This window comes from Phacochoerus africanus, chromosome 3 (genome assembly GCF_016906955.1).
Source record: "Phacochoerus africanus isolate WHEZ1 chromosome 3, ROS_Pafr_v1, whole genome shotgun sequence".
Lineage (NCBI taxonomy): Eukaryota > Metazoa > Chordata > Mammalia > Artiodactyla > Suidae > Phacochoerus > Phacochoerus africanus.
In genome coordinates this window covers 104,044,121-104,060,088 of record NC_062546.1, presented here as the reverse complement: position 1 = coordinate 104,060,088, position 15,968 = coordinate 104,044,121, and the positions used below count along the sequence as shown (strand labels likewise).

Here is a 15,968-nt window from a genome sequence, read left to right as displayed (position 1 = left end):
TGGCTCTTTAGAAAATAGGAATTGCCAACATGTATGTGCTGACACATCCACACTCCTGTTTTTGTGGGATGATGATATGGTAGTTATGATTACCAAGAGACTGCATCTTTGAGAAAAACATACTGAAATATTCATGGGTAGAGTGGTATAGTGATGTTTGCTTCAAAATAATCATAGGAATAAGGGTAGGGAAGGATGTGGGTGGGCTATAGATGAAACAAGACTCACCATGTGTTGGTAGCTGTTAACCTGGGTTGTGGATGGCATAGATATTCAAAATATTCCATAATTGGAGTTCCTGTTGTGGCTCAGTGTTAATAAACCTGACTGGTATCCATGAGGACGCGGGTTTTGACCGCTGGCCTTGCTCAGTGGGTTAAGGATCTGGAGTTGCCGTGAGCTGTGATGTAAGTTGCAGACACAGCTCAGATCCCGAGTTGCTGTGGCTGTGGCATAGGCTGGTGGCTGCAGCTCCAATTCGACCCCTATCTTGGAAGCTTATATATGCCATGAATGCAGCCCTAAAAAGACAAAAAAAGAAAAAAAATTCTGTAGTCATAATGGGGGATGTGCCAACCCGGATCCAAGCAGGAGTCTGTTCATCTTGCTTATCTTCTTCTGACATGTGAAGAAATTCCATGACCTGAATCCCCCAAATCTGGAATATACCCTTAAAAATCTTTACCTGTGGGTCACACATTCATTAGTTTACCTAAATACCATCTTTCTGGAGCAGTGAGCTAAAGTTTGTGACTGTTTATGTAACTAAAAAAAAATTTGACATTTGTGTCCCAAATTTAGCTTTTAAAACTGTCAGCATGTGATCCAATGTTCTAGGATATCAGAATTTCTTGAAAAAGTTTATTCACACCTAACTGTGCCCTGTATGGTTATGTATATTCCTCTCATAAGCCCTCTTAGATTTCAACTTTCCATCCTACAGTATCTAAAGGCATTGAGATTTCTCTCTGTAGAAGTGCTTCCATCTCTTTGATGATTTCCAGTGTCCTTCTTTGAAACTTTTCCAGCCTTAGCATGACTTTATTACTGAGGATTGATAACCAGACCCACAGGTCCCTGTGTTTTCAGACATGTTAGCATTGTTAAAATGGGGAGGGAAGGGCTCCTGGAAAGAGAATTGCCGTTTTGTATCCTATATCCTTCCTGCAAGGTTTACAATTTTATGCCAGCTTTTGTGGGTGGTAATGTTGTGCCATCTCTAATCCACGGGCGTATCTCAGGTACTTGTTCTGAGACATGTGCTGAGTTCATTATCTTCTATGATATATAGTTTGTATTATTTCCGTTAGAGTTTTACCAGATACTGGTTTGCTTTAACACTTGCCTGACAATATCTTGCCGGTTGTCTAATCCACTTTTGTATTTACACTAAGGAGGGTGCTAGCTTCTTCTCTGTGTCTGGAGATTTCACAGTGCGTTCTTATTTATTCAATCATGAATAACCCAGTATTTAAATGATTCCGTCCCAGGGAGTTCCTGTTGTGGCTCAGTGGGAACGAATCCAACTAGTATCCATGATGATGCAGGTTTGATCCCTGGCCTCACTCAGTGGGTTAAGGATCTGGCATTGCTGTGATCTGTGGTGTAGGTTGCAAACTCAACTCGGATCTGGTGTTGCTGTGGCTGTGGTGTAGGCCGGCATCTGTAGCTCTGATTCGACCCCTAGCTGGGGAACTCCCATGTGCTGCAGGTGTGGCCCTAAAAAGAAAAAAACAAAAAACAAAAAAAATAACTCTATCCCAAACATATTCAACTCACTGCACGTTTTTTAGGAAATCATGCAGCTGAGCATAATTGATTCAATCTTTTGTTTCTTACTTTCTCTATTAAATTAACTGAAACACTCCTTCAATTCCACAGAGTCACTTTAAAAAATTACTTCACTTTTGATGTATTTAAATATATTGGAAGAAGGAATTGTCACCTCCTTGGTCCACCTGATTATTTATGTAAATTGTTACATGTATTCTTTAGGCCAGCACACATGTTAGTTAACTAAACATCTGGTTATAGTCAAATCTAATGGCTTCCCTCTCCTGCCCACTGTACTAAAAATTTGCTTATTACCCACTATGGACTATAAGAAAGCTCTCTTGGAGTATTCTTGGGAATTCCATATTCAAATTACTCCTTAACATTTTTTAACCACCCATTGTAAGAGGTGTAGTGATGGACCTACAACCTAGTAGATGAGACAGACCTAGAAACAGGTCATCATTAGACCAGGTGTCTAAAATAGTGAAGACCAAAAAATGTTCCAATTCTTATCATAAAATATCCTATATGTATTTTATAATAACAAAATAAAAGTGCAAAGCCAAAAGTCAAAATCGAAGTTTCTTTTAGAAACCGAAATCGGTCTCTACTTTTACTGGTGTGGCTGGTATAGGTCCTCACGCTCCTCTCGTGGGTACCATCCAGGAGTGAAGACCCCACAGTTAACAACAACTGGCTCCTAAAAATAAAATGGACCCCATAAGCCCCTCCCTAGACCACCCTTCATGGTTTTCATACCACCTAGGAGTGTGCCCCCCATAAAAATAGCCTCCAGTTTTATTGGGAATGTCTGGCCTGATTTGTGGCAGTGCCCCAAGCTCACAACTCCTTGCTCTGTATGTGTTAGTACCATACTCCCAAACAAAGAATGTTAGAGTCAGAAAAGAGCCATCTTCTCCAAGCTCCTCATTTTACAGGAAAGGAAACTGAGGTATCAGTAGGCTACTTGCCCCAGGTCATGTAGTTTCTGGGATTAGAAATTAATCCAAAATAAGAAAAAGATATTCTTGGTATTTCTTCGTGATAACTTTGAAGTAAATATTGGCAATGTAATATGGCTGCGGATATTAACACAGCCATGCATGAAAAATAATTTTACTCGTGAGATGTTTCTGTTTTTACCCAGCTCATTATAGGAAGGCAATACCGCCAATAATTTTTTTTTTCTGTGTACACCAGCAAACGGTAGAGCCTAATAGTGATTAAAAATATCAATAATAGAATCAGTGACCATTCTTCATCCAGACCCATCTCAATAGGTTAATACTGTGTAACAGGATCACCAGCTCAGTTAATCCTTGGGGCCCTATCATGGCTCAGCCACTGCTCTTGACTCAGTCATGGACCATGTAAACCCTGCTCAGCTTTACCTGCCAACAAAAAATACCAGGCACATGTTCAGTTTTTCCTCTCTTCTCTCCAGCTACACTTTCCTCTGCCTTTTAGGGTGAAAAATCTCAGCTGTCCTTAAATTGACAGTTGACGTCTTTTGGTCCAGAAATGACCTCCAGAAAAATCACAATAGGAAGTGACACCTATATAAATCAGAGGACTGTGGTTTTGTACGGAAGCCATTTCTAAACTTAGATCTTTACAAGATGAAAACATGAGCTAGCTACCAGCTGACTGACCCTAAGGCATATCCACTATTTATTCCTCAGGATGGAGGAGACAGGCTAACAGGTCCCTGGTCACCACTGAGTGTTCTGGCTGCACTGTCGTCTTCCTATCATTAACGTGCAGTTTTACTTTTGATAGATTTCTAGCTGTTTCAAGCAGGCTTTCATGTTTTAAAGACAGGGCTCATTTCTACTCAGTTTCCCTCTAGGAAAGGCTACTTGACACATTTTTACTTTCTGAACCACGCAAACAGTTAAAGACTTCTGGCAGTTGCTGAGTCTCCACTTTAAAAATAGAAAACTACTGCCTTTCTGGCCCAGCCCCCACCCCTACCCACCCTGTGTAGAGCTCAATGTGGAGGCTCTTCTCCACGTAGCGTACAAGAATCTCTGTGAAAGTCGGAAGGGAAGGAAAAGAGTAGTTAGAAATCCAGCTGCTGACGCTTCTTCTGGCTGGAGCACTTGCCCTAGGACCCCTGGTTGTCCGGGCAGAAACGTCACCCACACTATGCCTGCAGACCTTGCTGTTGAAGGGAGCTGCATTAAGCAGATCCTCCCAAAAAGAAGGCTAGCGAGTATAGAAGAATGTTCTTCTAAGCGAAAAGCTAGCTGGGGTATTCTGACCAGTCAAGGTTAGTAGAGCAGCCATTGCAAATCTGTTGGTGTCCTGAAATAAACAATATTGACCTGTTTTTGCAAATACTAACTTGAACCGGTGGGTGCTTTCCAGAATGCAGACTCTGACATGGAAATGGAGAGCATGGCAAAGGGCAGCACTGTACCTTCACTTTCCAGCATGTGTAAAGTGCACCTGTGTGCTCATTCTTATGACTGTGTGGTAAACACCTGGGTAAACTCGTGGTCTCCGGCTTGCTTACCTTTCCGGTTCAGCAGGTAGTTCTAAGTTGGTGCAGGAACAAGGAAAGCTTAAGCAGGAAAAGACTGTTTTCAAGCAGTTAAATGTGAAAAGTTTGAATCATGTAAGTTGAACCATAAAGTAGGAAGCTGATGTGTGCAAGACAATGAATAGAATCCCTTCCCTAAAGGGCTCCAGCGCAAAGTTCTTAATTTCAATCATACAAAAACATGGAAGCTCTAGAGGAGAATGAGCTAGGTACTCATTCTGGTGATGTTCTAGCACGAAAAAGGAGCTGCCTAAGGAAATTATGTTTTAAAACAGAATTACTGAGTATAAATTTTAGTAGAACATCAATATGGTCGATAGTAGACTTAAAGATTAGAAATGCAGATTTAGGGAGAAAACTGACCTCTTACTCCTCCTAAAGTGTAAGAATTGGATTTACTGTGTAATGGTTCAGGTCTGATGAATATTTCTTACGAATTATTATAAGTCTTTAAAACATGCAAAGATTGTTTTAAAATAGAATAAAATACTAGTATTTTGTTCAAAGGCTGAGAGCAACTTGATTCTTCGCCCCACCCAGAACCTGACATACATTTGCTTTTAATTATTTTCTAACAATACTATTATCAGGAGAGATTGAGAACCGACTAGCACAGACTACAAAGAAGACAGTTAAACAATTCAGCAAGTGTTTATTGAGTGCTTACTATGTTCTGAGCGCTGTGCTAGCCGAAAGGAAGCCGTAATTACCAGTCTCATCATTCTTGGGGGGTCTTTAAAGTCCAGGATGAAAACATGTAATTACTGTAGAATGAAACTCATTCTGCCATTTCCTCTATGAAGAGTCAGTCACCTAAGTATGCACTTGACTAGGTGTTATGAGCAATGTGATGCAATTGGATGAGGTGGCAAAAAAATTAAAAATAAGTAAATTAACTCACCTGGATGAGTCTCACCCATCTCCACTGATGATAGACCCCAGGGGAAGTCGAGAATAAGCCATAAAATTATGAGAAAAATCTAGTTTTGTGCAAACAAAATAGTTTCACACAATCTTCTTTGGCATAGCTTAAATATATTAAAAATATAACAAGAATATAATGCTTCAATTATAAAAAAGAAAACATCTTGGCAAACTTTCATTGGATTTAACTTCAGTTTTTTACAGCACTGTTAATGAGATTGTGAATAGGCTCAGTCTTGCTAGAGGCAATTTGATGACATATATCAAAATTTTAAGAATTTACCCTAAGATAGACACATTCACAAAGATAAGAAATACTGTTGGGAGTTCCCACTGAGGTGAAATGGGTTAAGAATCTGACTGCAGCGATTCAGGTCACTGCCAAGGCAAGGGTTTGGTCCCCAGCCCAGGGGGTTAAAGGGTCCGGTGTTGCAGCAGTATACCTGTACAATGACATATAATTCTACAGTATTTTAAATGACTAATTTATAATGTATATGCCATTTAAAATACTGTAGAAGTCTATTTTGTGAAATGGAACGATGATCATGTGATATCTGTAAATGAAAACAAAAGGTTAAATGCAGTATGAATAGATGGTTGCATCTTGATTAAAAAATGTGTATTTAGAAAAAAGTTGGGAAGGATATACAACAAATGTTTGTAATGGTTATATGTGGAAATGAGCATTATGATTTTTTTTATGTGTTTTGTAATTTATTGATTGTCATACCTAATGTACCACTTTCATAATCAGGTAAGACTACAGCAATTGTTGTTGTATTGCTATATTGTTGCTACTATTTCAAACATATATTATTATTATATGAAAATATAGGAAACAATTCCACAGTTATTTTTACTTTCAGGAGGTAACTCTTGACTTGTTTAATTAGCCAGTCAGTTATAAAACGTCGTATGGAGCCATTTTGGGTTAACAGCCCACATAGCACCCTCTCTGTCTGTGGTTCTGGGGTTGAAGAGACTCTTATCTTACTCCAGGAAGTGACACAGTCAAAAATGACAGCCTTTTTTAGTTTTCAAGTCAAATCTGGCCTCAAACTCCCATCCCCAAGGCTGCCTGGGGATTTTGTCTTTTTGGTCACATCCCCTCCCATATTCTCCTCCTCTCCCTCAGTCTTGGTGCAAAGGTTAGAGCCTAATGCTGCTGCCTTAGGGAAGTACAGCTGCCCTCCGGTCCATAGGCTCCCTGCTGACGAAGCCACTGTCTAAGCCCATTTTATCCCTTGAAAAAAATCCAGCAAATCTGTTGCCTCCAGGGCAAACTAAAGCACGTAAGTCTGTCCTGAAAGTGGGGACAGGAGCCCAGGCCTGTCTGCTTCCTCTGTCTTATCAGCTTTCGGGGATAGGGCCAGAACGTGGACCCGCAGAGAAAACTCTCCCTGCCCTCTGCCTCTCCTTCCATCTTCCCCTTTGGCTCCTTCTCTCCCACATGCTCCCTCTCACCTCTTGATTCTTCTTTCTCTTGCTTTATCTCTCCTTCCTCTCACCAGAGCCTAACTCTTCACTTTAGAGACGCTATGTTTAAGCCACTCCTGCTATTTGGACTTAATCACCCCTGAGGAGGAGAAACAAGAACCAAAACACAGATACGCCTCAGTCAGTTACTCTGCAATATGAAAAAGAGAATTGAACAGGGGGAGATGATAGAAAAAAGAAGGAAGAAAGATTGTTTGGGGTCATGCATACAGCGGGCCAGGTTAACCTAAACAGAGGGTGTGTGAAAGTCATAAAACAATAAAACAACAACAAAAGGAAGATCTAATCATATTGTGAATAACCTTTAATTCCAGGATGAGAATGTTTGGCTGAAGTCAGTGTAGCCACTAGAGTTTTTGATCCTGAGGATGACATGATCCCAGAAGTGTTTTCAGGGGGCCATGTGTTGTTGTGAAGACTGGACCCGCGAGGCCCACCTGGGGAGCTTAGCTGCCCCCGGAGGGGGGGTGCCTTTTCCTAATGTCCCCAAAGGCACTGTGTGGTTTAGCTGGAATTCTAGGTGCTTTTGGAAGTTTATTGCTGAGGCAGTATTCAGGGAGATTGGTGAGAGAGAGGCTGGTTGTAGGAAAACCATCAGGGAAGGTAGAGTCCGAATTTGATTCAGGTGGACACAGACCATACTTGATTCATCTTTGTGTCTCTCCAGCATCCAGAAGGGTCAAAACTGCCTGATAGATAGATCACCATAAATGAGTATGAAGCACAAGATTATTGCTTCGGAAAGTACTCTAAGGGCCCACCAATGGGGAAGGCAAGAGGCCTTTTACAGCTTAAGAACCAATGGACTAAGGAGTTTTAGCATCCAGCTCTAACGTGTCTCTACAACTCATGTGACTCTGCACATTTATCCATCAGTAGTAATTATGATGCAGCAGCTACTGGGGATATAGCAATGAGCAAACAGCAGGTCCTACTTTCTAAGATCTTACATTCCAGCAGGCACAAGTGCTCTGAGGAAAAATAGAACAGGGCAGCAAGAGAGAATGAGCAATGGGGAGGGACTGGGAGGGCATTTTCATGTAAAGGCATCATGGAAGGGCTCTCCCACAAGGCAATTCCAGGGCAGAACAGAGGTCAGAGAGGAAGCTGTGTGTGTTTCTCAGAAAGAAGCCCCGCAGGCAGAGTGGACAGAACATAAAGGGTGTGTTCATTTGAGGAAAAGCAAGGGATCAGTGTGGCTGAACTGGGGCCTTAGAGGGAGGAGGGAGGCAGAACCTGGGCTCAGAGGAGAGGCTCGAGGCCCTTGCAGTCATAAATTCTTTGGATTTTACTGGAGGGAAGCCACTGGAGACTTTCTGACTTTTAGAGTCTCCTTCTGCCTCCTGGGCTTAGGACAAAGTGTTTGAAGGGCTTGGTCAGAAGCGCACAGAGCAGTCAGGTGGATTTGCAATAAGTCTGGTGAGCATAATGGCAACTTGGACAAGAGTGGAGGTTATGAGATAATAGTCGAAGTCTGGATTATATTTGAATGGTCAAGGCAGGACTTCCTGGTGTTTGCCCGTGGGGTGTGAGAAATAGAGAGAAATTCAAGACGACACAAAGGTTTTGGCCTTGAAGCTCCTGGACAATGGAGTTGCCACTTACTAATGGGGAGAAGATCTGGGAAGGTCACAACAAGAATTCAGTTTGGGGCAAGTTACGTTGAATTGTCTATTTAGTTATCTCCAAGCAGAGAAACAAAGAACCAGCTGGAAACACGTCTTAGAAGAGAGAGCTGGTCTGGAGATACAAATTTGGGGTAATCAACATGTGGGTGATATTTCTATCAGTGGGACTAGAGGAGATCCCCCCAGGAGTGAGTACAGAGGGATGCCAGGACTGAGCTTTGAATGAGGATCCATGAAAAATAAAAGACTAAACAGAAGTACCTAGTCCAATAATAATTGCCTTCCTGTGAAGAAGCACAGGGAACAGTCAATGTATATGAAATGTCCTTGAAAACTGTTGCACTTAAATCTAAGATCATATTGTTAGTGCCAGGTGACAAGGGATCAGTAACACTGTTTGAACCAGTACAGAAGGCAAAAACAAACAAAAAAACAAACTGGTTCCGAAAGGTGATGAGTTTGCTGAAAATGTATTTAGGAATCCCTGCTGTGGCACATCAGGTTAAGGATCCATTGTTGTCTAAAGCACGGGTTTGATCCCCAGTCCAGCACCATGGGTTAAAGATCTGACGTTGCCCAGCTGTGGCGTAGGTTGCAGATGCGGCTCAGATTTGATCCCTGACCTGGGAACTTTCATATTCCTCAGGTGCGGCCAAAAAAAGAAGAAAAGAGAGAAAAAGAAATGTATTAAGATGCCAGCAAAATATCTAGGTGAATGTCTGGAAGTAAATTTTATAATGTGTTGCTAAAATTTGTAGGAGAGGCCAGGTAAGAGCTAACAGATTGGAGTGCCATCCATATGGATGTAATTGTTTTTAATTTTGACCATTCCCTCCCTATCCATTTATATCTCCTATAGAGATATAGGTTAAGAGGAATAAGATGTGTTAAAGCTTCGTAATCTTAAATAAGTTAAATTATTCTATCTCCTGTTTAGAAGATGTAGTAAAAAGCCTGTGGGGCAGATATACAGGGATACTTGTTTAAGATGGAATTTGGATTGTACTGTCATGTTTCAAATGTGTTTAGTATTATGCTAAGTACTTTCACATTCACGATAATCCTATGTGGGAGCTAGAATTATCCTTCCCTTTACAGTTGAGAAGACTGAGGTTCGAGAAATTAAATAACTGCCAAAGTTCCCATAACTAGTGGAGTCCTGCAGGTTCTGTCCACAGTGATCAGTAACGGGTAATGGGGACAACTGAATCATTGCCACCAAGAGCAGCACTAGCTTCTAAAAATGGTCTTAAATTCTCTTTCTCTCCTGATTTTAGATATACATGGGGGAAACCACTCTCTTCACTTTGTTGAAAATTTAGTCTTTTTTCTTGAGATAAACCACAGTGATGTTTTCATGCGTCTGTTATTTCTTTCTGTTCCGGCCCATACACTGTCCTCTTATGAGATGACAGAGGGCAGGTAGACTGTGAACAGGAAATCAGTCAGAGTAAGTTGCACATCCATACAAGTCAATATTTTTCCCGTAGTTCCCAAGGTACAGCTCTCTGTGGGGGTTTCAGATCTGGACCCACATTGTGCTCAGGAAATGAAAGACAAGGGCATATTCTGAGAGTGGAAAGTCAAGTACAGTTCTCCATCTTTGAAGAGTCTGGTTTTGGCAACACATTACTTCCCTGCTTATTCACCATGTCCTTAAGGATTTATGTGGCCCTATTAACTGGCTGAACAGAAAAGTACCCAGTGGGCTCAGTCAATGCCTAGTGGGTTTAAAATTATTTTATAAACTTGTGAAAAGGGATGGATCAGATGTTGTTGAGTCTGAAGCTTATCCACATCTTTGGATCTTCTTTAAGGCAAATAAATATCTATTTAGATATCAATTGCACATAGAATCTTAGAAAGTGGCTGTGCAAGTTATGGGTTCAGAACTTCATTGGCTTCATGGTAAATCCACGTCTATTATGAGGAAGACTGCTGATTTCATATTTTACAGCTAAGGGAGCTGTGAAGTGTATTAGCATTTTGTGCTCTGATTCATCTACAAAGATGTCATTGCTTTTCACCTCTCCTTGGAACCCGCTATTTGAGTTAACTGTCAGACTTTCCAGTTTTGAGATCACTGAGAAGTTGTTGTGACTCAAACCCTGAACCTGTTAGGCTTGCTCTCCAGTAAATCTACTTTCCACTTCCGTCAGGGGGACTCAGATGGGGAGAAGACAGAGACTTTCTGAAAAAGCAAATAGTTTCACAATAGCTCTGGGCAGAGATCTAACTGTTAATATTTTCATTTCACTGCAGAGCATGTACTAAGGAGGAAAAAAAAAAAAAAGTTCGGAACAGCCAATTGCTCAAAGAGCAGTGAGCACTAAGAAAAGGCAATTTTGAAAAGGGATCTGATTTTCAAAAAGCTGTTTTTCTTTCGGGAGGTGAAAGGTCATGTTACAAGGAGCTCAGAGCTCTGTAAAATGGCTGAGTAGAGCTAGCGCATGACAAGCAATTTTTTTTCTTTTTGATGCTGATCAAAAAAGATATGAGTCGGCTTTACTCCACCAGTGGCTGGCTTGAAGTGCCGTGGGGAGACGGTGATTTAGGTATGGTACTGACCCCTACCAATCTGTAAATCTGTAAGGACATGACTGTTTTTGCTCTGCTAATGGGATGTTTATAGAACAGGGCAGACGCTCTCCGGGTAAATTATATACCAGATGCCTGGGAACCAGTGTGGTATCTAAATATAGTCAGTCACCTCCTGTGTAGCTGTAGAGAGCCCATATAGTAGGCATTCGACTAGCCTGGTGAAAGTCAGAGATATTTTGCAAAACAATTTTCACACTGAATAATTCATCCTGAGGAATTAGGTTGAACTTTTAAAAAAAACTAGATACCCCATTAAAGCCTAACAAGGTTGTAAAATTACTGAATTACTGCAAATGAAGATTATTTGTCTTTGGTTCAGTCTTGAGAAAACTTATCTTTCTCATATAAAACATATCCATACTGGGAGGTAAGGTATTTAATTTTGAACACATTCAAATAGAAATTCGCAGTTGCAAAATTTCAGATTTTGAAAGGGAGCAACGGGGAGGGCTGAAGATTTAATTCAAAACAGAAACTGGAGCATGATGTATCCTTTGATTCTCACATGTTAGCAGATTAATTTTAGAAATTCATTTACGAAATTATAAGGAAGCAAATGAGGTGGGGTTGCTTGGAAGTTAAGTAAGCAGAATTCAAAACAAAAAGCTTTTTTTTTTCTTGTTGACTAGTGAGGATGTACTATAAATTACTCATTAATGGACTGATATGATTGTTTCTTATAGCCTACTCAGGAAAAGAATACAGTAGCAGTGTCGATTGTTGGTTTAAAAACATGTATAAATCATTCAATTGCTTTATATGGTTTATTTAATCAAGTTGATAGCACTAAAATCATTCTGGTCAATGATGCTGTTATTTATGGCTTGAGTTTCCCTAGTTTTGGAAAAGATGGATTTCTCTACTTTGGTACTTCCCCTAAAATTCATATTAAAATCTCCCATTTATCAGTTCATATTTAACAGAGATTGCTAGGTACTATTTCTTGTGCACTGACTGAGTAAGCTCATTTCTAATCCGCCCTCCCCCCCCACCCCCGCCCCCAATCCTGTCTCATCAGTAGTGCTTTTCCTATCTTTTGAGCAAATGGACCCACAGTGATGTCAGATACTTCCTGAGGACCAGGGTTCAAAGCTGGGCGGCAAAGCCAGGCCTGCCTGGCCCCCAGGTCTTTTTCCTCCATGAGCTCCTGGGCTCCAAACCACATCTCATTTCTCACTTCCTCCTGGTATCCATTTCCTTCTCCTCCCCTCCTGCTCCAGCCTCCTGTTCTTTAAGGCACAAGAGGCAGCAGGAGTCCCCTGCAGGGGCAGAGCTGAATTCACCCCAGGAAATGACAGGGCAGCTGCTCTTAGGGAGCCCTCATCCAACACCATATATTCTCGGTGGTTTCCTCACTGACCCTCAGCCATGCTTTCCTGCAGATTGCTGTGACATTTAACTCCCTTTTCATGCCAGTGGTAGTTCTATTAATAGAAATAATAGCAAATGCACATAGGAAAATCTTGCTTCAGCTTTTTTTTTTCCCCTCACCATAATGGACTTAAGCCTTGGTGATAAAGAAAATGACAGTGTAGACAGAAAACTATGTGACAGTTTTAAGGGAGAAGAAGGGGATTGGTGATATGGGTGGTAGATTTGAGTACTTACATTTCTTTATTTGGGCCCTGGTGTAGCCTATTTTCTAAACGACCCTTTTCCTTTCTTTCCTCTTTTTTTTTTCTTTCTTTTGTGAACACCGGCCAGCAATGCTGAAATTGTTCAGAAGACTATTGCTGTTGTTTCCATGGACAAATTGTATGCAAAACAGGAATATCTAGTATTCCTCAGCTGCAAATGTTGTTAGTTTTGCTGCCCCTTAAATGTTTTCATAATGTTCTAGAAAGAAATGAGTCCAAAATAAATCCTAAAGGCCATTTCTGTAGATATTTCTCAATCTCAACATCTGGCTAATTGCCACATTAGCTAGTGACAGTAGAAGAACAGGCAGTGATAGTAAACTGAGAGCATGTAATTCAACATACAGCTTGGAGAGAGAAATTAGGGTAATGAAATTTATTAACCTATTATACAGGAGGGGACACATGATCATTATAAATATTATAAATGAATATTTAAATTCAAACACATATTTTAAGCATCGATTATTTAAAACTGTACTAATTTACCACTGCTCTGCTGATTAAACTGAATATAGTGGTTTCATACATGCAGTCTGTTTGGAAAGTTAATATTATAATTTTCTTGTTTAAATAGTCTCGGCGAACACTGATAGATGTTCCAAGGTTCCCCGGAGTTTCACTCTGCAATCAAGTTGTTTATTTTAATGATAAAACAGATGTATATATATATATATATATATTTTTTTTTTGGTCTTGTTTTGTCTTTTCTAGGGCTGCACCCACGGCATATGGAAGTTCTCAGGCTAGGGGCTAATCAGAGCTGTAGCCGCTGGCCTACACCAGAGCCACAGCAACATGGGATCCGAGCCGCGTCTGCGACCTACACCACAGCTCTCGGCAGCGCCGTATCCTCAACCCACTGAGCAAGCCCAGGGATCGAACCTGCAACCTCACGGTTCCAAGTCGAATTCGTTAACCACTGAGCCACTACGGGAACTCTGTGTATGATTTTTAAAGCACTGGATTTTATCTTAGAAGGTGGAATTCGAAACATAGTTATTCCCCAAAAGAATATCATCTGTGATGGTGACTCTTGCATTTTTGTATTTAGAGATAATATAATGTTTCAGTTTCTTATAAATTATTATTTTGCCACCAAATTTTGTTCTATCAACAAATATTTATTGGGGTGCATTAATTCAGTTCTGCTTTTAATATAATGTAGGAGTGTTGCATCCTGGAAAAAATACACAAACTAGCAACAGTAACTCTGTTTGGTTGAGAGCACAAAAAATTGGATATTGGGCTTACTAATTCTTTGGGTAAGCAGGAAATAATGCTAGATGGAAAGGCAAAACAATGACAGTGCAGTTGTAACTAGAAGCATCAGCTCTGGAGTTAGACTGTGTGACACTCTTTAGATGTTTTCATTTCTTCTACAGCTCCCATGTCTTCAACTTTAATAGAAATAATAATGATGTATACCTCAAAGAGTTGTGAGAATTAAATGAAATTCATACCCAGTGCTTAGACCAGAATCATACACATGGTAATAAACACTATTCAACATCAGCTGCAATTTCTATTGCTGGAAAATCATCAGGAAGGAGGAGAAAGACTTGCATTTTCAATCAAACCCCATTATATCACTGGAGGTAAAAAGACTGATGATTGGCAGTTGACCTCTGCCTTCTGTACCAGGCTCGCTTGGTCATTTCATTGAACTTGTGATATGTGTCCCACATTTTATGTAGTGGAACTGTTTGGACCGCACTTGTGACAAAGTTATAATGTAAGACCATTGTACGGAAGCATAGATACACATGTGGGCTTTTGCAAAGGTACAAAAATAAGAAGAATGAGCTGTTTTCTAAAAGTTCAACACCCTACTATGTTTCCAGTCATTTTTCTGACCTGTTTAAACAAGCTTTAGACATGCTTTTCGTGAAATTTATCTTTCTGACCAACAGCTATGGGACTTATCAGGACTGATCAGCAGTTTGTTTACAAAAATTATCTATATTTATTGCATCCTATGGATCTGAAAAAGACAGAAGAGGTACTAGACAGGGAAACAGATATTAGCAAACAATCACATTACCTTGGGAAGATTTTCTGTCTCGTCAGCATTGCTTTTAATTTATCAGCCAATGATACCCTGTAAATAGATAATATTTCTGATTCGCATAATCTGCTTATTTAATCACCCCTACATGATCTCCATTAAGTAAAACCAATAGTGCTGGTCCAGTTTACAAGGAGATCACTGCATCAACCCAGTATCTTATAGAGTCACCTAGATGGACCATAGCGGGGGAAGGATGGGGAGGGTGGGTGTACCTTTGGGTGCTGAGAGGGATTTGGGAGAGAAAGGAAAGGGGGCTTCCATGTGGGAGGGCACTGGTTTTTCTAATTCAAGGGGTGCAAAAGAGGGGGACATTGGGGATGTGACAGGTCAGTGCTTTATCCACCAGGGCACGGGGTTGGGGAGCTCCATCCCTGACCACTGGAAGGGGGAGAATCAGTGACCAAGCCATTTCAGACACAGCTGAGAGCCTTCCCCTCCCAACTTGTGACACCCCCCTTTCTAGAACCCACCCTGTTTGTCCCATGTTTCAGACAAAAGTGGGGCTCAGATCCTAGGAACAGTTGAAGCCCCCTCACACCTCTGGATGGGGCAACTGGGATTCAGAGAGCAGGGGGAGTAGGTTTCAGGGGCGGAGAGATGAGTGGTCCAGCTGATATTTCTGCTCATGGTGTAAAAAAAGGGTTTTCTGGGGTCTCCCTGAAAGACCATGAAACCAAGGAGGGGTTTTTTGGGCAGATATAGTGACTTTAATCCTCCTCTTCTTTGGAGAACAATTCAGAAGGTGCAGTGGGTCTGCGACAGGCTAATTCCAGAATAGGCACTTTCCCTCTGGATCTGAAAACTGCCAATCTGGACCCTTGGGATATGCATCAAATTTCCTGGGATATGGTGAAGTGTCTTGGTTACCTTGCTGAACAGTATACCTGAATAGTGTCTATTTCCCAGGAGTTGACTGAATTGATTAATTGAGTCAGGGTTTACTCTGACTCACAGATTTTTTTGTTTTCTTTCTTTTCTGGCAGGTTCCTGGGCAGATCGATCACCACTCCATGAAGCGGCAAGTCAAGGTCGTCTTCTTGCTTTGAGAACATTATTATCACAGGTAAAATATAATATATAGTTGAAAATATGCCCCCGGTCCCATGAACATAGAACATTCATGATCAAAGGTAATCAAATCAAAAATAATAATAAATTTTCACTAGTCTTAATATTTGTCTTAAATAATTTTACTAGTCTTTTTATTTTAACTCATATTAATCAGTTAAGTCCACAGTTTCTCATTTATCTTTGAAATTCTTTTTAAATATTTCATCATGGTCTTA

General features: G+C 40.7%; 1 protein-coding gene across 4 annotated transcripts in view; it reads left to right on the top strand.

Moving 5' to 3' along the window:
- ASB5 (ankyrin repeat and SOCS box containing 5) overlaps window positions 1-15,968 on the top strand; it is a 56,002-nt gene that overhangs the window by 30,896 nt on the left and 9,138 nt on the right. For 2 of the 4 annotated variants that reach the window (XM_047772286.1, XM_047772287.1), the window contains exon 3: window positions 15,666-15,745. In XM_047772286.1, the coding sequence (XP_047628242.1) occupies window positions 15,666-15,745 (80 nt within the window). Of the gene's footprint in view, window positions 1-3,681; window positions 4,049-10,852; window positions 10,929-15,665; window positions 15,746-15,968 lie in introns of those variants that run through there. The other 2 variants (XM_047772289.1, XM_047772288.1) reach the window with 2 other exon arrangements.